Raw genomic sequence first — 23,226 nt, forward strand, 5'->3', positions numbered from 1 at the left:
GACCTAGTGAACATTTTAATTAGTGATTTGGGGTTGAAAAAAAGATAAATTTACAAGAGCGGGATTTGAACCAAAGTCATCTAGAGTATTGTGCAATTGCTAGTGTATACCGCAAACATTAATTACGTAAACAGTTGTTGCATGTCCGTTGAAGAAAACTAAACATGTTCTGAATGAATCGAGCCGTCTGGGACTCGACTAAAATAAAATGAAGATGTTTCACAATGGTGTAGCAGAAATGGAAATTGTTTTTAAGGACACTGATTAGCCCCAATGAGGCGAAACTTGTTAATTGGATTGTTTATTAATCAATCAATACTGAATCTGCATTTCTACACAGATGATGTCTTACAAACCACTCTCCCTACCACAAGTGAAGTGGCTGTGACCAGTGAAGTGACCACAGCGGGCCAACTACCAACCGAGGAACCAGCAGTTACCAGTAAGTGCGACCGCCTGAACTCAACTTCCTTGTTGAACATTGACAGGATTCGGTTCCCGTGGGGCCTAACTCACTTCTGTGTCAGTATAATGATCCATCTGTGGGTCAAAATGACGTCAAATCCGAGTTGAAACTCTTATTACTTAACCGGGTCAGCCTTTTTCGGGTCAGTCTGACCCGTAACTGGGTCAGAAAGCCTGCAGGACCCGGAATTTTTGGTATTTTTTTTCTTTTAGTGTGTGCAGCACATAAAAGTTACCGGAATACCCCCCCCCCCGGTCAAAATTTACCGGATACCCATGTCTGTGTCAGACTGACCCGGTAAGTGGTTAACTAAAGGGTTTTTAACTCAGACTCCGCATAAGTTTGACCAAGATCTTGGGTCATTTTTTTTAGGACCAAGAATTGGGTCAGGCACCACACAATACCTTGATCCGGGTCAATTCCATACCATTTCTCACTTTTCAGCCACCCCTAAATGGCCTGCATATATGGTCGTGTGATTGGCAAGTTCACATTGAAAAATTGTAGGCACCATTCTCATGTCACACACTTATAAACAAAACCTACCCAAACACAACTGCAGGTACTATACCTACGGTCCATCAGGATGAGGAGGAGTTCATCTCTAACATTGAAGACGAACTCGATGAATGGCTCAAGACAATTGAGGTTTTGCCTGGCAACACGCCTATCGAAACACTGACTAATGCGTCAAAGGTGAGTTCTTGTTTAAAGAGACTGGACGCTATTGGTAATTACTCAAAATAGTTGTTAATAGCATAACAATTTACTTGGTAACGAGCGATGGAGAGCTGTTGATAATATACAACATTGTGAGAAACGGCTCCGAGAAAGAGGTTATTTCTCACGTAATAGTAAATAATTCAGCTAAAGTCTTTTATTATGCATCTAAAAAGCACACAAATCTGTGAAACAAGGGTGTTTTTCCTTTCGTTATTCTCTTGCAGCTTTGATGACCAACTGAGCCCAAATTTTCACAGGTTTGTTATTTTATGCATTTTTATGTTATGATACACAAAGTGAAATTACCAAACGTGTCCAGTGCCTTTAAAGTTATTTTGACACTAAAAAGTCATCTACTGCCTGGCCATTCAATGTAATACACAACTCGGTTATCGTTCAGTCTGAACAGCAGAACCAACGACCAACAACCGAAACAGTTTTTGGTTGGGGTCGCCAAACGCACTCCTGGCCGGTCACCGACTATAAAACCGGCCATTATGCTTGGCCTGTGTTTTCATTTAAAATGAGTGTGCACTATGCATTAAACACAATGACGGACGCAGTGTCTATACAGTTTGCATTTATGTCATCATGCCGTAATCTTACATGGGCCAATTTCATGGCTCTGCTTTCCGTAAGCACAGAATCGGCGCTTACGGAAGCAGGGAAATCTGTGCTTACGGCAAGCGTATTTCACGAGTTAGCGGCGAATTTGGGCTTCTGCGCGTGCGTACTCCACTAGGCATTCTACGCTTACAAGGCTAGCGCAGAAATTCGGCGCTTGCACGTAAGCGAGGAATCGCGATCGTAAGCGCAGAATTCGGCGGTAAGCAGAGCCATGAAATTGGGCCCAGATCAAATACATGACGTCATTGACCACCATTGGTGTAGAACACTGAAAATGCGCACGCGTGTACACAGCCAATTTCAAGCATGCACCCATTTTATATTCTCCAAGTTAGAAAGAACTTAGCCTTAACGTCTGACGGAACACTTCGAGGCTCGTGAAGTACGCCAGAGAGTGGCCCCTATAGCCTAGATCAATCCTTTTCCATAATTACAAAGTTGAATCCTACATACAAACATTACATGCAAGTACATACCGTACGTAATATACATGTGGACACTGCATGCAAACGACCAAAAGTAAGCTTTCTGTGTTTTGATTGGTCCGATGATGTTGGTCAGTTGCACCCAAATCACGTCGGACTTATCAAAACACAGATATGTAAAACAACGCCACTGCACGCACGTTTATGACATTTCCTCTGAATTCACTGGTCCTGAAAAGCAAGTGCCTGTCTTGATTACTTGATGATAAAAACAAGGGACCAGTCTATTTAACTTGCCTCCAGCCTTCAATTTCTTTAAAAAAAAAGAAGAAGAAGAAACAACTTCTTCTTTGTCTTGCTTGAAAACAAGAAAGTTTTTTACATTTGTAGCACTAAAGCAATTTTTATTTGTCAATTGTATTACCAGAAAATATTGGACAACACCTATGGTCTCATGGAAATGAAAGACAAACCGGTAAGAGGAGAAATTGTGTTTTTTGTGTATTTGTAAGCCTTCTATACCTCGGAACATTACGGATATCTCATCAACTCAAAAGAGTCGAAATATATTTCAAATGAATGAATTAATTAATGAATGAATAAACGAATGAATGGATGATTGAAAGAATAAGGGAATTAATGTGTTGTGAAGAGGTTATCAACTAGTGGTTTAAACCCGCCGCCGAGGCCTGGTTCTTGATAATTTTGCCGAGACAAGCTATGAAAAGGTAAGGCCCTCGGGTAAAAACTCCTTATAAGGGAATGCTTTGCGCGTCACGCGTATCGCGTGATGTGGCACAACTGTTCCAGCCGTGGCTATCGACCAATATGAATGAAGAAACTGTCTTATAAGCACAGGTGCAAGCTCGCGTGTCACGCCCATGTTTAAAAAATGTTTACTGGTGTTCATCCGTTTAAACACCCCCATGTGACGCTCTCTCGACCAATCAGAACGGATAAACTGTCTTTTTATAGGTATTTATGAATGAATGAATTTAATACCTCAAAACGTGCATTGTTGAACCTATTCTGTTTTAAAGGCTATACTCACAGAGATGGCAGTGACTACACTTCTTGAGAGTAACTTGGCGAAGATCGTTGGTGGTCTGCGTCCCAATGAAATGCTTGATATGACCGTTGGCAATGCTGGTGAGTAGGCTGTCATGGCCAAGGGTGGTTTTAAAAGCATCGTATTCAAGTTCTGGACCCAATTTCATAGAGCTGCTCAAAAGAAAAAACAAGCCAAGCACAGCAAAATGTTGCTAACCAGGCTAAGGTTACGAGACAAATACAATGTCACATGTACAATTTGTAATCGCTGTCCTGTTCATTGTTATCAAGCAAAGATGTTAAGCTGTATTTTCTGCTTAAGCAGCTCTATACAAATGGACTCTGGAGGTTAAAGACAGTGGACACTATTGGTAATTGTCAAAGACTAGATTTCACAGTTGGTGTATCTCAACATATGCATAAAATACCAAACCTGTGAAAATTTGAGCTCAATCGGTCATCGAAGTTGCGAGATAATAATGAAAGAAAAAACACCCTTGTCACACGAAGTTGTGTACGCTTAGATGGTTGATTTCGAGACCTCAAGTTCTAAATCTGAGGTCTCGAAATCAAATTCGTGCAAAATTTCTTCTTTCTCGAAAACTATGGCACTTCAGAGGGAGCCGTTTCTCACAATGTTTATACCATGAACCTCTCCCCGTTACTCGTCACCAAGAAAGGTTTTATGATAATAATTATTTTGAGCAATTACCAATAGTGTCCACTGCCTTTAAGTAAACAGTATGTGGATTCGAGTCCAGGTCATAACAATTGCGTCATTGAGCAATATAATTTCAGTTGATTTTAATTTATAGCAACTTTGTTTAAACGATTCTGCCCGCCAAGGGAACTCAGCAAACGCCAACAAGGGGGCAACAGCCAACCTCGTGCGTACAAACAATGGTTGAGTATCTTATGAATTGCACAAATCAAGAAACTGTGATTAAAGTAACAATGCAAGAATATAATATAAAATTCGAGCTGCCTCTAGCTTCCGGGCAATCTCGGTGGGCTAGTCAGCTGGATACTGCTCTAGAACTGCTAGGGTCGTGGGTTGGAATCCCAACCAAGTTTTATGCCTGCAAATGTTTTGCACAAAGGTCGGGTAAGTACTAATACAGTGCTAGCACACATCTATGTATATGGGTAAAACCAAAATTATTATTTTTTATCCCCGATGCAAAATTCCATCTAAGACAAGAATACTTATTGTAGTTAGTGTAAAATTAGCGGTTTGCTTGGGGATTCGAACCCACAACCTTGACATTGTTACCATCGTTTCGTTTTTGTGTTTGCAGTGGTTCAAGCGAAATCTTTCCAAACATCTGAGGACTTTGGTGGCTACGTCTTCAAAGCTGGGCAATCTAAGAAGGCGGCTGATCAAGATAAAGACCATTCAGAGGGTCATGGAGCAACTCTTGAGATATCAACAGGATCAACGGAAGATATCAATGGTAAGACGTTTTTACAGTGACCTCCTTTTCTCCCCAACACTTTCCTCTTCAGTAGGTTGTTCGTAAGATAAGACGATGACGTATTTTACGCAATCAGTGCGTCCGCATACCTGGCTTGTGTGGTATCCTGACAATATATGTATAAGTGTATTTGTACCATAGCAGAACCTGGCTATTTTTTCTTGTAAAGTAGACCCACTGTCGACTGCTAGGTTTTCTGTACAGTTTTAAATGTGATTTTTTTTCAGGGACAAAGACTAAAAAATTGCCTTGGTAGGCAATCCATCTTTTTGGGGAAACAGCACCCCAAAATTAGGTATATGTTACCAACTTTTCTGCTAAAAGTAATAATAAAAAAAATCCTTATAAATCTGGTGTCGACTTTAGGAAGTTGGTGTCCGCGTTATTGTTTGCCAAAGTGTGAAGCGGACCATTTTCCCCCACGTTTGAATGTTGATGCTTATTAACTACCCGAAATGTTATTTTTCAACCAAGGTTTTAGTTCGCAACTCTACGGACAACTACGATTAAGATATAAAAACTACTTTTAAGATATAAAGGTCACCTCTCCCACTCACATAAATCATATTAAACGACGCCCTTGAATTAACTGGATGGCTGATTCCCATTGAAGGTTAAAAGGCTAATTGGAACAAGAATTAATGATCTTTCAATAACCAATTATTGATTTTTCTTTCCAGGGTCTTTCAGCGTGTTAGTTATCTATACAGACAGCAGCAACACGTCCGAGGTCGCCAACCTTGTAGCAGATCACAGGTAACAGTCGCTCAAAGTACTTGCCTGCTAAAAAAAATCATTGGCCTAGATATTATTCGACCTAAATTGTTTTAAAGGGTCTGTTAACGTTTGGTAAAGATTCTGAAAATTAATGGCAATACAAACTTGAGAGATTAAGCAGGTTTTGATTAGTATTTTGAGAAACAGCTTTTGCAGTGATGCGACTCCAACTTCAATAATCACTGTTTGGGGGCGTTGGTATAAATTTACCCAATCCTGCATTTCGATCGTTGAATTGTTTCTTTTATTACGTTGCCACGAAGTTCGGCTTTATGGAGAACAGATAAATGTGTAAAGCCAGTATGAAATTAAATTATAAGTTTTTCAACCATCGTAATTAAGGACAATGAACACTATTGGTAATTGTTAAAGACCAGTCATTTCACTTGGTGTATCTCAACATATGCATAAAATAACACACCTGTGAAAATTTGAGCTCGATTGGTCGTCGGAGTTGCGAGATAACTGTGACAGAAAAAAACACCCTCGTCACACGAAGTTGTGTGCATTCAGATGCTTGATTTCGAAACTTGTGGTCTCGAAGAAAATTTACTTCTTTCTCGAAACCTACGTCACTTCAGAGGGAGCCTTTTCTCAAAATGTTTTATTATACCACCAATCTCTCCCCATTACTCGTCACCAAGTAAGGTTTTATGCTAATAATTATTTTGAGTAATTACCAATAGTGTCCACTGCCTTTAAAGTAGTCAACACGGTCAACTGAATGATTAATAATATGGTTTACCTTTGCTTTCTCTGTTTTTTTTTTTCTTTTAGCTCCATCGTTACATCTTACGTTAATAGTGGAATCTTGACCTGTAGTGTGTTGACTGAAGGCGAAGCACTAGAGGTTGCTCTTAAATTCTCTCTGTATCATAAACCGGTGAGAACATACATCTCAGAAATGCATTCTATGTAGTGCAGTCTTTTGTTCTCTTATGGGAGACTTTTGGGACGCTTGGTGGCTGCAGACTTACCAGGTAAAATCCATTGTTCTCGGTCATGTGCGCACGCTTAGAAATACGTAAACAATGGAAACTTACCTGGTAAGTCTGCTGCCACCTAGCGTCCCAAAGTCTCCCTTTGTCTTTGTCCCCGCAGTTTCCCCTAGACTTTGTACACACATTTCCTTGTGGACCACCCCAGTCTTAACCATTTCACTGTGAAACTGTTTACTGTCCCTTTTTTGTTTGTTCATTGGTGTCTATGGGTTTCCGAAAATGAGCACCGTTTTCTCGTCTTTTTGCTACGGCGTCTTCGTGTTCGGCCATACGGTGTCAACTAAATTACTATTTTATTGACTTCTCAATAACGCCCATAACTCGTCACTCAATGCCATTCAACATTTAGTATACTCCTGCGTAAGGTAGATGGTGGAGCTTGAAGTATGACACCAATAACTTTACATGGCACCATGTCTTCACAAAGTGTTGTGGTGCAATATGCAATCAAAGCAGGAAACCCAGGGGAAAAAACCCTTATCTTTTACATTAATATACTGTGTTCTTTTAAGTGATTTTAACAACACACGGGACCAACGATTTTACGTCCCAAACCGAAGGACACAGCAGTAAAGTATAGTGCCTTGCTTCAGTACAAAAGTGTCACGATCGGGACTCGAAGTAAAGTGCTCTAATCCGCTCGGCTGAACCACACCGAATATCACTAATACAGTTTAGTTTAAATTATACCAGTAAGACATCAGACTATTTATACACTTCTGAATATTTTGTTGTTTCATTAGCCTAATTATTTTTGCCGAAATAACACTCGATTTATTTTAGTACTTGCCGGCTGGAGACCAAAATGTGCAACGTCTATGTAGTTTCTGGAACAATACTCGAAGGTAAGGTTTGTTTGCATTTTGTGAGATTTACACTAAATTGCATCATCCAGAGGTCATTCGAAAGAAGGCATCTGACTTGACTGTTCCCCTGTCTTTATCAGCCTATACGGGTACTATGATTCCAGTTGATACACCGATGTCATTGGATAAACGTGATGTGACGTAATCACTCCATATCTGTGTTATAATCGTCACATTATCTATACACCATCATGAAATGGGACACTTTTGGAACGCTAGGTGGCAGCAGATTTACCACATAGAGTTCCAAAGTCCCGTATTGGCTTTTGCTGTTATCGGCTATATTTTATGATGAAATAAGTAAATTAAAATCCAAGCACCCAGCAGTGTTAAAGCTTGATTGCTTGAAGCCAAGCCTGCTGAGTAAATCACTGTCTAATGGTAAACGTGATTATGAACCACAATACTCAATTATTTTGTTCTATACAGGTTCAATAATAGTGGGTGCGTTCGTTTAGCTTCCCTGGGTCGACACCGGTGTGTGGCGTTTTTTTTTCCCAGGACAAACGTGTGCAGATAATTACCCACGTTCGTCCTGGAAGAAAAAGAAAAAAAACACGCCACACACTGGGGTCGACCCAGGGAAGCTAAACGAACGCACCCTTTAATATCCTTTTTTTTACGGAGCAGGGTTTGGTCAACAGAGGGTTGCAAAACGGAAGCTTCTGGCAACACTTCGTCTTACACCTCGTGCGCCTGTAATCACAACACAAGCTTCGCTATCCTACTCCGTGTTACGGATAGTCCGGTCACTGATCAGGTGAAATATCTTGCCAACAATTCTGTTAATCATCATTTAGGCTGTGATCATCCAGTATAAAATTCTTGGCTCCACTGTATTTTTAGGGGAAATGGCATCCGAGGCGAAGCGGAGGTTGCCATTTGCCCCAGGGTTTGGGTACTTTTATACGACACAAAACACAAAAGTCCACAGATTTACCTTTAACTTACACGGTTAAATATAACGATGTTAGAAAGCTTGCCTTAAAAATATTACTTGCCGATGTGCTGTAGATTTTGAAAAAAATGAGTAAAACACGAAAAATTGTTTTTGTATCATGGAGACGACAATTATTTTATGATGACTAATTATGCTGAAACTTCCAGAGGAAATTTATATGACATACATATTCATGCACAGTGAGTATGGATTCACGTCTTGGCCAAAACGTTACAGTTTGTTTAGTTCACACACTCTAAAGTGACAGAGTTTCTACATTGTGGTTTTGTTTTGCAGGAGAACGCTGATATTGCCACATCTTTACTCAGTAGTATTCTGGGCAGTCTGTCCATACTCTGTCTTTGTATGGGTTTAGCGCTGTATACCTACCTCAGGTAAGATTTGTATGGAAAGTTCGACATTCATTTTTGGTACGTCGAGAACCGATTTTGATTCAGCCTGTAGTTTTCAATAAACACATAATATTACAACCAGTCACAGATCAGCAGAATGTGGGTTTGAGTCCCGCCCTGGACACTCTGTGTCTTTAAGCAAGACACTTGACCTGTATTGCCTCGTCCTTCGGATGGGACGTCAACCCGTAGGTACCGTGTGTTGTGTCAATCACGTAAAAGAAAACAATACATTTATTTTTAAGAGAATGCGTATCATCATGTTTTTTGATATGGTTAGCTGAAACTAGATTTGCACTTCAACACCTGGTAAACCGTTACATGTACCAGTTATTGCTAATTGTTGGGTCTTTGTCCCTCTAACTTAACACTCTTCTGACTAAGCACACGTCGAGAAATGTGAGGACACACAAATACAAAGGGTTTGCATATAAGGACACCCTTTTGTATTCTGCAGCGGTGTCCCCACTACGAACATACCATTTCTTGTAATTGCCTTATAATTCCGAATGTAGCTCTGCAATATACAACATAGTGAACGCTTTGGTTTGTCGTTATGTTTTAACAAAGAGCAAAGACGTCCATAATTAAACTACGTTGGCTATTGAATCTGCAGAATGCCAAAATTTAATTATTTTTACGTTTTGTAAATTCAAGCAAGCTTTCAGCTGAAGCAGAAGCTGCGGGTCTTTTTGTTGTATACCAATAAATACAAAATTGTGTTGTTTATTTTCCTAGGCTGTTCAAGTTTCTACAGATTAAAGTGCACGCAAATCTTATGGGTTCTCTGCTGATCGGACAAATCATATTCCTCACCGGCATCAACGCAACTGAGAATCTCGTAATCAAATATTCTTATTCTTGATAATTGTCGAGGTTTTGTTGTTCATGATTGAGAAGTAGAGTTATTTGTTGAACTGCAATTTTATTGTTTATTTGAGCATTACCAGTGCAACAGGTACGGTATGGGGTGGGGTTGTGCCTGGATCTTGACACTAAGTCTAATTTCATGAAGAAAATATTTACCAATAGGGACATTGCAGAATATATAAGATGTGAACAAAAATTTCAACGGGATAAGCAAAAAGTGCAGCCATTTTGAATGTTGCTTGTTATGCTACTGATTTTTCGAAGTACAAACCTGCGACAAATATCTTTTTTATGGTTATGACTTTGTGCCAAATTCATTGCTTGTATCATTAAAGGCACAAATCAATAGCATAATCAAAAAGCTCAATTTGGCATAAGGTTTCCAATGATACACCCGATCAAGCATTGAGCCGTTGAAATGTGCTACAGTCAGATATCTTGCGTTTAACATCTTTGAGGAAAGTGCAACGAGAGCTTTTTCTATATCATATAAATATGATTTTCATGTCTCAGACTTAATTATTTATTGTCAATAATATTTTTTAAATCAGATTCTGTGCAAGATCGTCACTGTTCTGGTCCAGTTCTTCTTTAGTGGAACTTTCTGTTGGATGCTGATTGAGGGCGGGCTTCTGTTCCAGAGAGCGAGGATGGTCTCCAAGCAGCAGCCGAAGATACTTATCCTGATGCTGATAGGCTGGGGTAAGTTTAAATTCCTTAATGAGGAAAACAACATCAAGTCAGCCAGAACTTCAGCGGCAACAACAGTAGCAAATATATGCCCAAACTACAGTTACATGTGGCCCATTTCAAAGAGCTGCTTATAACGACAAATTTGCTGAGCACAAATACTGTGCTTACAAAAAAAGTTTACCAGCCGATTGAATAGCTTGTCACATGTTAGATCTGTGGCTGGTACTCTGTTTATTTTGTTCTTTGCAGAAGTTTGTTCAACACGATTTTCTGCTTAGGCAGCTCTTTCAAATTGGGACACTGTTACAAATAAAACCAAAGGCAGCATGTAGAAAACAGTAAAACATAAGCGTACAGCATTCGCCTCTGATCCCTGGTGCATGATCCATGGTCAATGATCAAAAGGAGGTTCATAGGGTAACCAATTTTGTATTTTAGCTCCACCACATATATTTGATTTGTTTATTTGACTTTCACGCCAGCATATGTTCAGTAGCCCAACCCAAGCCCCAACTAGAGATAAACGTGCAAAATTGAACGATTCGGGGCGGTTTTTTAAGAGCACCTTCCCATTTATGTCTTTTTTTTTACCTCAGGTGCCCACATGCCAAATGACCAATCATCGATTGGAGTGTCACCTTGGATTTTTCAAGATTGATTGATTGATGTATTTGTATTTATGTATAATCAACAGGTGTTCCATTTTTGATCACGGTGATATCCTTTGCAATTGGTTTTGAAGATTATGGACGTGAACCGTGAGTAGAGCTTATTATAAACTACTTCAATCTGTAATAATATGGCAGAAGACTTTGGTCTATACGGAAGGGCCTTCTCCTTCTCTCTAATGTCACACTCTTTCATACATATGTCTTTTGTTTCATTCCGCGGTTTAGAAAATAATAGCAAAACAGTTCTCTAAAGAACTGGGAAGTAGACACACACATGGTGCTACCACAAACCATCGAAACATCACCATGCAAACCTCTAATCCCATAAAATCTGTATATACTATCACATAATTTCTGAGTGTTTTATATAACATAAAAGAGGGTCAAGTTTCATTTATTTTCCCACAGAAGGTTCACAAACTTTTCACTTGTCAGCTGAACTATTAGATTTCGATTTGAAAGCATTTATGCAGCCGTTTCTTGTTTCAATCTCACAGTGCCTGCTGGTTGTCCACAAAACGAGGACAAATCTGGGCGTTTGTGTCCCTAGTTATAGTCGTCATCCTGGTAAGTTGAGTTTTGTTCGTTTGTTGTTTTAGTTGAGTGTTGAGGTGATGAGTGTATTTGAAGGGAATTTTTTTAATCGATGATCAAGAGTGACGATAAGTCGCGATAGCTAGAACAAAGGGAAACACTGTGGTCCTATAATAGCAGGGACAAATTAATAGTTGACTTAAGAAGAGTTCCACGATTGAAGGCCATTACACACAAATGCTTTTTCCAGAAGACGATCAGAGCATACTGATCGAAACGTCGAGTTGAAACCAACGGTTCTTTTCAGAACCACCCCAACTCATTAGAGATAGTCATTACATGGTGTTACCGCAAACCTTTCTTTATCATATTTCCACCATGCAAAGTTTCAAATCCTACACAAATGCTTGTTGGTGTCGGTGTTTGGTTTTATTTCTTTGTTGTGGTCTTTGAGCTGTAGTTTTTGAGATTTGTTTGAGCCAATTATGATAGTTTAAAGAAATGTAGGCCTATTTTTGTCTCTCTCCGGGTCCTCTTCAATGACCTCTCTTATGCCCCTTCAATAGATTACAGTCATACAAGTCTGTGACAGATTTTAGCGCAAGGTGAATATGCTGTGATTTCCATAAGCCTTTGTGAGATCGGACACAACACTATACCGTTTGGGTAAATTTTTCTGTAAACACCCAAACCAAACAGTAGACACTACTATCACGTCCGCCATACCTCAAAAAACCAAACAGTAGACACTACTATCACGTCCGCCATACCTCAAAAAGGCTTATTCTGTTTATTCCAGGTGAATTTAGGGATTCTTGTTATGGTCATGCGAACATTCATGTCACTCAAAATGAACACGGACAAAGACAACGCCGACAAAATCAGGTAAATTTATAATTTTCATCTTTATGAATTTTACAGTCTTTGCTTTAAGGCACTGGACACTATTGGTTATTTATTCAGAATAATTGTAAGCAAAAATAGAATTACTGGGTAACGAACAATAGAGAGGTGTTAATAGTATTATTTGATGTGAGTAACGGCTCCCTCTGAAGTAAAGTAGTCTTTGAGAAAGGGGTATTTCTTTCTCAAATATTAAAATACTTCACGGAACTCTCTTTTATGCATCTGAAAACACACAAGTTGTGTAACAAGAAGGACCAATTGAGTAAAGATGTTCACAGATTCGATATTTTATGCATAAATTGGGATACACCAAATGAGAATACTGGTCGTTGACAATTACAAAAGGTGCCTTTAATATTGACTTGGATTCTATTTTAAATAAGTTAGTGCCAGGGTGACCTGATGGCACGCTGCACCACTAAGGGTACGACATTATAGTGCGCCGCCAAGCGTCTGCACTAGAGTTGGCATTTAAAGAAGGAAATCGACTTGAAGTATTCACAGTGTAGTATTGTTCACCTGTTATATAAACACTCTCTCCCATTGAGATTAGATTTGAAGTACATTCCTTTCAAATATGATTGTAAGCTTTACATGGAGTATAGTTAGAAGAGATGTGACAGTTGTTAAACACAATATTTTTTGAGTCAACATTACTCAAAAGAGATTTTATACCGATAATCGTCCTTTTTGTAAAGGTAGACGTGATGCGGATGTTTTTTGACATAGGACTTAACTACTTCAGACTATGCTCATTAGTATATTAGTTGTCTGTTGGTTATCGTTAATGACCAGCGATCTTTGCCTTATCTCCTCAGAGCTAGTTTCCGTGCCATGGTGGTCCTCGTTCCCATCCTTGGCCTTACGTGGGTATTCGGCTTCTTACAGAGTACGTCAGTCGCATTTGAATATCTCTTCGTCATCTTCAACTCTTCACAGGTAGGAACAAAAAATTGCAACTCTCTTTGGTTAGAACCTACCCTAAAGATGAACAATACTCTGTCTTTAAAGGCAGTGGACACTATTGGTAATACTCAAAATAATCATTAGCATAAAACCTTACTTTTTGACGAGTAATGGGGAGAGGTTGATAATATAAAACATTGTGAGAAAAGGCTCCCTCTGAAATGACGTAGGCTAGTTTTCGAGAAAGAAGTAATTTTCCACGAATTTGATTTCGAGACCTCAGAGTTAGTTTTTGAGGTGAAGCGATACTGAATGAAAAAAGTTAGTTTTTGAGGCCTCGAAATCAAGCATCTTAAAGCACACACCTCGTGTGACAAGGGTGTTTTTTTGTTCCCATTATTATCTCGCAACTTCGACGACCAATTGAGCTCAAATTTTCACAGGTTTGTTATTTTATGCATATGTTGAGATATACCACCATGTGAAAAGACTGGTCTTTGACAATTACCAATGGTGTCCAGTGTCTTTAGCTGAGACAGCTATAACTTGAGTGAAATCACCTGAATAAAAAAGGGTTGCGGAACCAAACACAATGCATAAGAAACCCCAAGGCTGAAATGTGCAAGTGATTTAAGTGTAAACAAAGAACTCGTAAGTAAAATGAAGAAAATAGGCCGCAAGATTCCATGAGCAGCAAGAGCTGGTCAACCATTAATTAGTTAGTAGATATTAGAAATTCAACTTAAATGTTCAAAGTGTACTCTAGTCTTAAATACTTAAAAAATGAAATAGAATGACTGAAGCGATACTGAATGAGAAAATTATGTTCGCACGAAAACGAAATTGCATGCTGTTACAGAAATTGAATTATTTTTAGCGGAAATTGACCGGGAAAACTCATTTTATTTTAGGCTTGAAAGTATCGAAACAGCGATGTTCTTGCAGCTCCATCAGAAAAAACTGAATTGATTCTGACTTGTTAATGTTCTTATCTTCCAAAGGGATTGCTGGTATTCATCTGTCATGTGGTTATGAACAGTGAGGTAAGAAACAACCTTGAACTTTGTGCTTTTCCTGGGTATTAGACGTTTTATACTAATCATCTCACAGGAAATTTTCCTTGGACCTTTATATTGAGATTGTTCAAAGCTACCGTCACAGTATTTATTCATTGGTAAAGAACTGTGAACATCTCTAAAATATTTTGAATGTCAAGTTTGCTGTTACTCTCTGGTTTGTAACAATGTTTAGACCGTCGCGTACAAAATTGTCAACAATTTTTAAACGCCAGGGTAATGAGAAGACAGTTTTTTAACAATCCCTCGGCTCGGGAAGCGTTGATACGAGGACGTTTGTTGGAGCTGGCTTGGTGCTTTTTTTCTCAGCCTTTCACCTCATAAGCCTTTTTTAGGTATGGCGGACGTGATAGGAGTGTACTCTTTGGTTTTGGGTATATACAGACAAATTTACCCAAACCTTATATTATCTCAAAAAGGCTTATTAGAACCCGGTTTATCTCAGTCGTAACCAAGTAAAGGGTTTGGGTTTTCCATACCTGATCACGTAGGTTTCGCCCACTTTAGGTTTCCCTCCCAAAATCTAAAACCTAACATGTTTTGGCCAAATTGGCACAAGGGCTAAAGTTGGCCATAGTTCGACCAAAGGTAGTCCAAAGTCTGTCTAGTCGACGAAATTGCGACTGAACCTGAACTGGATTGGGTCAAATCTGAACAGCATGTCATGTGAAGTAACTTTAATCCCCGAAATGTAAAAAAAAAAAAAAAAAAAAATCCTGTGGTCAAGCTGGTATGACACTGACTCTAGAAGTGCAAAGGATCCCACCGGAGTAGTATGCCTGTGATATTTTTGTCCACAGAACTCGGTTAAGTACTGAGTATTCAGTGCTAACACACATTGGTGTATATATGGGTAAAACCAAAACGAACATTCCTTTATCCCCAATGCAAGTTTAACAATCTATTAAAACTGTAATCCCATTCACAGGTTCAGAAGGCATTCAAGCGGCGGGGAAAGAACAAAGTGTCAGCCTCTTCTGGGCATTCAAGCGATCACTCAGATACACAAACCCGAAAGACAAACACGACGTCAGCGACAGCATTCTAGCACCTCGTGGAAAGTCAGATGAGTACATGCGGAGAACTGCTCAGCCCTTTCATTACAAATCAGCATAACTCGCAAAATTAACATTTTGGGGAAAGCAGGCACAGAGATATATGTTTTGCCGTAAAAACAGAACAAAAGTGTAAAAAATAAGCCAAGATGGGACGTGTTCTATTAAATGATATTCTATGATACCCAAGCTTACATCCGTATGGACTCTAAAAGGGGTAACCCTGTTTCAGCCCTAGGAGTAGGTGGCAACGGCCTCAAGAAAAATAATAATTGTAGCCCACACTTTGAAGTGGCCTTCAGGTCTTGTGTGACTGGCGATTTGCATAAACACAAAATAAAATAATCTTTTTTTAGTTTGCCTTTGAAATTTTGAAATACGAAAGCACCCTGAATTTACTCAGAAATGATGTTGTACACGTATTAAAAAATATAGTTAAAAGATCGGGTTAAGCTATGTTGCCATGTATGGGCCATGCTCGACCTCTTAGAACTCCTGAGGTTAAAGGGGTTCATTGCCTTTAAATCTCTCGAAGTGTTGCTGTTTGGAATTGCTCTTTATATTTTTTCATTCACTAAAACACAGTGTGTTTTCATGGGAGCCTTTGGAACTCTAGGTGGCAGCAGACTTAAATTTTCACGGTTTGTGTATTTCTTAGCGTGGTCACATTACCGAACTGCTGGTCGCCTACTTCTACTCCCCGTCGGGCAGCGTGCAGTAGTCGCGCAACCAGCAGTTCGCGCGGAGAGCACCTTGCAGCACCGCTGCATCTCGACTATCTCACCGCGTAAGACCATAAACGACTTGTCCACAACTCTAGTTTTGTGATGAATGATTACAGTTGAAACTTTATATACTCTGCTTGTTAATATAAAGAAATTATATTAAAATATTTAGATATTTAGATTTAATTAAACATTATCCCTCTGTACATAATGTATACAATCCTTGAATTTTATTTTTCAGTTGTATAGTAAATTGTAATCCAGAAAGTATTTATCGCTGCTGTTAATGTGAATACTTGGAGGTGTTGCACCGGGGTGTAAATCGTGCGGCTTTACTGTTCGTCAATTGTTTTGTCAATTTGCATGGGCATAGGGACTACTACTCTAACTATGTGGCTTTGCGGGCGTCGCCTGAAATGACAAATCTTCGGTAACGCTCTTGTAAAGCTGTCTACTATGAGCTGAATGAGCTGAATGTGGGGGGTCAGCTCATAGTAGACAGGTGCTTTTGTTATTGACTAACGCTGGCTTGGCAGTCGGGCACCATACTCACGAAAAACAGGAAGCTGCCACATCAATGAATGATGTCATCGTCAGTCAATCACCGTGCAAGAAAACCAAGCTGTTTAATGGTTGATTTTTTCGTAACGGGAGTTTTGGACTACACTAGCTACGATCCGGTCTCGCTTTTAACATTTCCGGGAAGAATATGAAATAATCTATCCGTATTTACTAATTGGGGACTGTTGCCGACATTCATTACTGGAAAACCTTCCGTGTTTTTGTGACTTGTTTTCTTTCGTTTTGAAGCCATTTTTGACGTACAAATTTCTCTTTTTAAAATTTGAGTTGCACAGATTGTTCTTCATACAAAACGACAGATATGCTCTTCATTTCAATGTACTGCTACATAATTTCTGTCAATACTTTTCAGATAAGGCCGAAAAAGACTGAATTTCAGAAGCCCTTTGGACTAATTACAATCAAACCGAGGTCAAGCATGAAAAAAACACACTTAAATGCTGCAGGTAAAACCAGGTGTGGCGGTTTCAGTTTTCTGGGACTCGGTACAGCATATAACAATTGACTACTTTCGCTTGCTGTGCGCAAGCGTCGCATGACGTAATGTTAGCGTATTTGGTCATTCGGAAAACTGAACACGGCGGAAAGTTGAAACCGCCACACTGGCAATTATGCTAATTAGCGCATGGGCTGCCGGTAGACTGAGGGCCGGTAGTCAAACGTAGACTTATCAACTTTGTTAAAAAATTCAAAATTAAGCTCAAATATTTTGAAACAACGGCTTACGCATGACTGCTAATCTGTTCATGCTTTTGATAATTCGTAAACAAACATCACTTCGATCTTCGTTTTGATGAAATTAACTATTTATGGCGTGTGTTAGATGTTTTTACAATGATGAATAAATCATTAACGGGGAAATCGTAAGGGAGATCATGATTTTTAAGCCGCTGCTCCCCGGCTCTGGAATTCCCTTCCCGTAACATCCGGGAAGCCAACACACTGAAGCTGTTCAAAAAATAGACTCAAAACTCATTTATTTGTTTAATCCGGCCATTTTGTTTCTATTTTCCTTGTACTGTTTTTTTTGTATTGCATTGTCATTGCATTGTTTGTATGTAAATTGTAAAGCGCTCCGATCTTTGTGGGGCACTATTATAAATGCTTGTATTATTATTATGATGGTAAAGTTAGAGAATTTTTTCTCTCATTTGTTTCTTAGCGATAATATGGATTGAACTGTGGATTAAAATCGTTAATACATGGCTCAGTGAAACCCAATTCAACCCCAGTAGCGGCGAAAAAACTAACATACCAACTGGTGGGCTGAGGTAGAGATGTGACGTCATAGGTCAGGGTAGACTCTTGCACCCCTTGAATTGCCACCTCAAAGCGACCGTTATCGTAGATGATAATAACTGGTACTCCGATGTAGTTTAAGCCATCCTTAATCTGAACGGTTAGCCAATCGGCAGATGATGGTAGTGGTTTGAGGATGTAAGCTTTATCGGTGAACAGATATGCGTGCAAGTAATACAAGTAGTAATCATATTATCTTGAAGAATGTCATCATTTGCAAACACTGCAAAACGCTTATCAAAAGTACAAAAAAAACTCAATAAAATGAATAAATTTCGTAAACGTATCCTTAGTACGTGTGTCATCTAGTTTGTAATTATTCTATGTTGAAAGTAATTAGTCTGGAGATGTTGTGGCTACATCAGCTTTAATTGGACCTGTTTTAGTATACGCATTGTATTTATATTCATAATTACAGTGCGTATATACGTAAGTAAATTAAAATTTTAAACGTGAAAGCATGTTCTGATAAAATCACAAAGGGTAAGCCTTGCAGTTTAGTCCAAATTTTGCAAAATCTGATAAAATCACAAGGGGTAAGCCTTGCAGTTACGTCCAAATTTGGCTAAAATCTGATTAAATCACAAGTTTGCAGTTTAGTCCTAATTTGGCTAAAAAGTTTAATCTGATAACATCAAAAGAGGTAAGCCTTGCTGTTCAGTCTTAATTTGGCTAAAATCTAATAAAATCACAAGAGGTAAGCCTTGCAGTTTAGTCTTAATTTGGCTAAAATCTGATAAAATCACAAAAGGTAAGCCTTGCAGTTTAGTCTTAATTTGGCTAAAATCTGATTAAATCACAAGGGGTAAGCCTTGCAGTTTAGTCCAAACTTTGCTAAAATCTGATTAAATCACAAGGGGTAAGCCTTGCATTTTTTTCTAAATTTGGCTAAAATCTGATAAAATCACAAGAGGTAAGCCTTGCAGTTTTGTGTAAATTTGGCTAAAATCTGACAAAATCGTAAGGGGTAAGCCTTGCAGTTTTGTCTATTTTGGCTAAAATCTGATAAAATCACAAGGGGTAAGCCTTGCAGTTTAGTCTAAATTTTGCTAAATCTGATAAAATCAAACGGGGTAAGCCTTGCAGTTAAGTCAAAATTTGGCTAAAATCTTATTAAATCACAAGAGGTAAGCCTTGCAGTTAAGTCCTAATTTGGCTGAAATCTGATAAAATCACAAGGGGTAAGCCTTGCTGTTTAGTCTTAATTTGGCTAAAATCTGATAAAATCACAAGGGGTAAGCCTTGCAGTTTAGTCTTAATTTGGCTAAAATCTGATAGAATCACTAGAGGTAAGCCTTGCAGTTTTATCTAATTTTGGCTAAAATCTGATAAAATCACAAGAGGTAAGCCATGCAGTTTAGTCTTAAATTTGATAAAAAATTTAATCTGATAAAATCACAAGAGGTAAGCCTTGTTGTTTAGTCTTAATTTGGCTAAAATCTAATAAAATCACAAGAGGTAAGCCTTGCAGTTTAGTCTTAGTTTGGCTAAAATCTGATAAAATCACAAGGGGTAAGCCTTGCAGTTTAGTATTAATTTGGCTAAAATCTGACAAAATCACAAGAGGTAAGCCTTGCAGTTTTATCTTATTTTGGCTAAAATCTGATAAAATCACAACAGGTAAGCCTTGCAGTTTTATCTAAATTTAGCTAAAATCTGCTAAAATCACAAGGGGTAAGTCTTGCAGTTTTGTCTATTTTGGCTAAAATCTGACAAAATCACAAGGGGTAAGCCGGGCAGTTTAGTCTAAATTTTGCTAAAATCTGACAAAATCACAAGAGGTAAGCCTTGCAGTTTTGTCTATTTTGGCTAAAATCTGATAAAATCACAAAGGGTAAGCCTTGCAGTTTAGTCTAAATTTTGCTAAATCTGATAAAATCAAACGGGGTAAGCCTTGCAGTTAAGTCAAAATTTGGCTAAAATCTTATTAAATCACAAGGGGTAAGCCTTGCAGTTTAGTCCTAATTTGGCTGAAATGTGATAAATCACAAGGGGTAAGCCTTGCTGTTTAGTCTTAATTTGGCTAAAATCTGATAAAATCACAAGGGGTAAGCCTTGCAGTTAGTCTTAATTTGGCTAAAATCTGATAGAATCACTAGAGGTACGTCTTGCAGTTTTATCTAAATTTAGCTAAAATCACAAGGGGTAAGTCTTGCAGTTTTGTCTATTTTAGATAAAATCTGATAAAATCACAAGAGGTAAGCCTTGCAGTTTAGTCTAAATTTTGCTAAAATCTGACAAAATCACAAGAGGTAAGCCTTGCAGTTTTATCTAAATTTGGCTAAAATCTGATAAAATCACAAGAGGTAAGCCATGCAGTTTAGTCTTAAATCTGATAAAAAGTTTAATCTGATAAAATCACAAGAGGTAAGCCTTGTTGTTTAGTCTTAATTTGGCTAAAATCTAATAAAATCACACGAGGTAAGCCTTGCAGTTTAGTCTTAGTTTGGCTAAAATCTGATAAAATCACAAGGGGTAAGCCTTGCAGTTTAGTATTAATTTGGCTAAAATCTGATAAAATCACTAAAGGTAAGCCTTGCAGTTTTATCTAAATTTGGCTAAAATCTGACAAAATCACAAGAGGTAAGCCTTGCAGTGTTATCTTATTTTGGCTAAAATCTGATAAAATCACAACAGGTAAGCCTTGCAGTTTTATCTAAATTTAGCTAAAATCTGCTAAAATCACAAGGGGTAAGTCTTGCAGTTTTGTCTATTTTAGCTAAAATCTGATAAAATCACAAGGGGTAAGCCGGGCAGTTTTGTCTTAATTTGGCTAAAATCTGATAAAATCACAAGAGGTAAGCCTTGCAGTTTAGTCTTAAATTTGATAAAAAGTTTAATCTGATAAAATCACAAGAGGTAAGCCTTGTTGTTTAGTCTTAATTTGGCTAAAATCTAATAAAATCACAAGAGGTAAGCCTTGCAGTTTAGTCTTAGTTTGGCTAAAATCTGATAAAAACACAAGGGGTAAGCCTTGCAGTTTAGTATTAATTTGGCTAAAATCTGATAAAATCACTAAAGGTAAGCCTTGCAGTTTTATCTTAATTTGGCTAAAATCTGATAAAATCACAACAGGTAAGCCTTGCAGTTTTATCTAAATTTAGCTAAAATCTGCTAAAATCACAAGGGGTAAGTCTTGCAGTTTTGTCTATTTTGGCTAAAATCTGACAAAATCACAAGGGGTAAGCCGGGCAGTTTAGTCTAAATTTTACTAAAATCTGACAAAATCACAAGAGGTAAGCCTTGCAGTTTTGTCTATTTTGGCTAAAATCTGATAAAATCACAAGGGGTAAGCCTTGCAGTTTAGTCTAAATTTTGCTAAATCTGATAAAATCAAACGGGGTAAGCCTTGCAGTTAAGTCAAAATTTGGCTAAAATCTTATTAAATCACAAGGGGTAAGCCTTGCAGTTTAGTCCTAATTTGGCTGAAATCTGATAAATCACAAGGGGTAAGCCTTGCTGTTTAGTCTTAATTTGGCTAAAATCTGATAAAATCACAAGGGGTAAGCCTTGCAGTTTAGTCTTAATTTGGCTAAAATCTGATAGAATCACTAGAGGTAAGCCTTGCAGTTTTATCTAATTTTGGCTAAAATCTGATAAAATCACAAGAGGTAAGCCATGCAGTTTAGTCTTAAATTTGATAAAGAATTTAATCTGATAAAATCACAAGAGGTAAGCCTTGTTGTTTAGTCATAATTTGGCTAAAATCTAATAAAATCACAAGAGGTAAGCCTTGCAGTTTAGTCTTAGTTTGGCTAAAATCTGATAAAATCACAAGGGGTAAGCCTTGCAGTTTAGTATTAATTTGGCTAAAATCTGACAAAACCACAAGAGGTAAGCCTTGCAGTTTTATCTTATTTTGGCTAAAATCTGATAAAATCACAACAGGTAAGCCTTGCAGTTTTATCTAAATTTAGCTAAAGTCTGCTAAAATCACAAGGGGTAAGTCTTGCAGTTTTGTCTATTTTGGCTAAAATCTGACAAAATCACAAGGGGTAAGCCGGGCAGTTTAGTCTAAATTTTGCTAAAATCTGACAAAATCACAAGAGGTAAGCCTTGCAGTTTTGTCTATTTTGGCTAAAATCTGATAAAATCAAACGGGGTAAGCCTTGCAGTTAAGTCAAAATTTGGCTAAAATCTTATTAAATCACAAGGGGTAAGCCTTGCAGTTTAGTCCTAATTTGGCTGAAATGTGATAAATCACAAGGGGTAAGCCTTGCTGTTTAGTCTTAATTTGGCTAAAATCTGATAAAATCACAAGGGGTAAGCCTTGCAGTTAGTCTTAATTTGGCTAAAATCTGATAGAATCACTAGAGGTAAGCCTTGCAGTTTTATCTAAATTTTGCTAAAATCTGACAAAAATCACAAGAGGTCAGCCTTGCAGTTTTATCAGATTTTGGCTAAAATCTGATAAAATCACAACAGGTACGCCTTGCAGTTTTGTCTATTTTGGCTAAAATCTGATAAAATCACAAGGGGTAAGCCTTGCAGTTTAGTCTAAATTTTGCTAAATCTGATAAAATCAAACGGGGTAAGCCTTGCAGTTAAGTCAAAATTTGGCTAAAATCTTATTAAATCACAAGGGGTAAGCCTTGCAGTTTAGTCCTAATTTGGCTGAAATGTAATAAATCACAAGGGGTAAGCCTTGCTGTTTAGTCTTAATTTGGCTAAAATCTGATAAAATCACAAGGGGTAAGCCTTGCAGTTAGTCTTAATTTGGCTAAAATCTGATAGAATCACTAGAGGTAAGCCTTGCAGTTTTATCTAAATTTTGCTAAAATCTGACAAAAATCACAAGAGGTCAGCCTTGCAGTTTTATCAGATTTAGGCTAAAATCTGATAAAATCACAACAGGTACGCCTTGCAGTTTTATCTAAATTTAGCTAAAATCACAAGGGGTAAGTCTTGCAGTTTTGTCTATTTTAGCTAAAATCTGATAAAATCACAGAGGGGTAAGCCTTGCAGTTTAGTCTAAATTTTGCTAAAATCTGACAAAATCACAAGAGGTAAGCCTTGCAGTTTTATCTAATTTTGGCTAAAATCTGACAAAATCACAAGAGGTAAGCCTTGCAGTTTTATCTAAATTTGGTTAAAATCTGATAAAATCACAAGAGGTAAGCCATGCAGTTTAGTCTTAAATCTGATA

The 23,226-nt window shown here is 38.1% G+C and overlaps 1 protein-coding gene across 1 annotated transcript in view; it reads left to right on the forward strand.

Annotated features, from left to right (window-relative positions):
- The window catches only part of LOC139945435 (uncharacterized), an 80,457-nt gene extending 64,579 nt beyond the window's left edge, over positions 1 to 15,878 (forward strand). The window contains exons 6-23 of the mRNA XM_071942783.1: positions 341 to 442; positions 1,029 to 1,162; positions 2,669 to 2,716; positions 3,282 to 3,390; positions 4,590 to 4,745; positions 5,447 to 5,522; positions 6,321 to 6,426; positions 7,328 to 7,389; positions 8,041 to 8,170; positions 8,648 to 8,745; positions 9,502 to 9,604; positions 10,185 to 10,335; positions 11,021 to 11,084; positions 11,495 to 11,564; positions 12,331 to 12,416; positions 13,256 to 13,376; positions 14,345 to 14,386; positions 15,348 to 15,878. Of these exons, the coding sequence (XP_071798884.1) occupies positions 341 to 442; positions 1,029 to 1,162; positions 2,669 to 2,716; positions 3,282 to 3,390; positions 4,590 to 4,745; positions 5,447 to 5,522; positions 6,321 to 6,426; positions 7,328 to 7,389; positions 8,041 to 8,170; positions 8,648 to 8,745; positions 9,502 to 9,604; positions 10,185 to 10,335; positions 11,021 to 11,084; positions 11,495 to 11,564; positions 12,331 to 12,416; positions 13,256 to 13,376; positions 14,345 to 14,386; positions 15,348 to 15,467 (1,778 nt within the window). The 3' untranslated portion in view covers positions 15,468 to 15,878. The remainder of the gene's footprint in view (positions 1 to 340; positions 443 to 1,028; positions 1,163 to 2,668; positions 2,717 to 3,281; positions 3,391 to 4,589; positions 4,746 to 5,446; positions 5,523 to 6,320; positions 6,427 to 7,327; positions 7,390 to 8,040; positions 8,171 to 8,647; positions 8,746 to 9,501; positions 9,605 to 10,184; positions 10,336 to 11,020; positions 11,085 to 11,494; positions 11,565 to 12,330; positions 12,417 to 13,255; positions 13,377 to 14,344; positions 14,387 to 15,347) is intronic.
- The last annotated feature ends 7,348 nt before the right edge of the window (positions 15,879 to 23,226 follow it).

Source organism: Asterias amurensis, chromosome 12 (assembly GCF_032118995.1).
Source record: "Asterias amurensis chromosome 12, ASM3211899v1".
In the NCBI taxonomy this organism is placed as follows: Eukaryota; Metazoa; Echinodermata; class Asteroidea; order Forcipulatida; family Asteriidae; genus Asterias; species Asterias amurensis.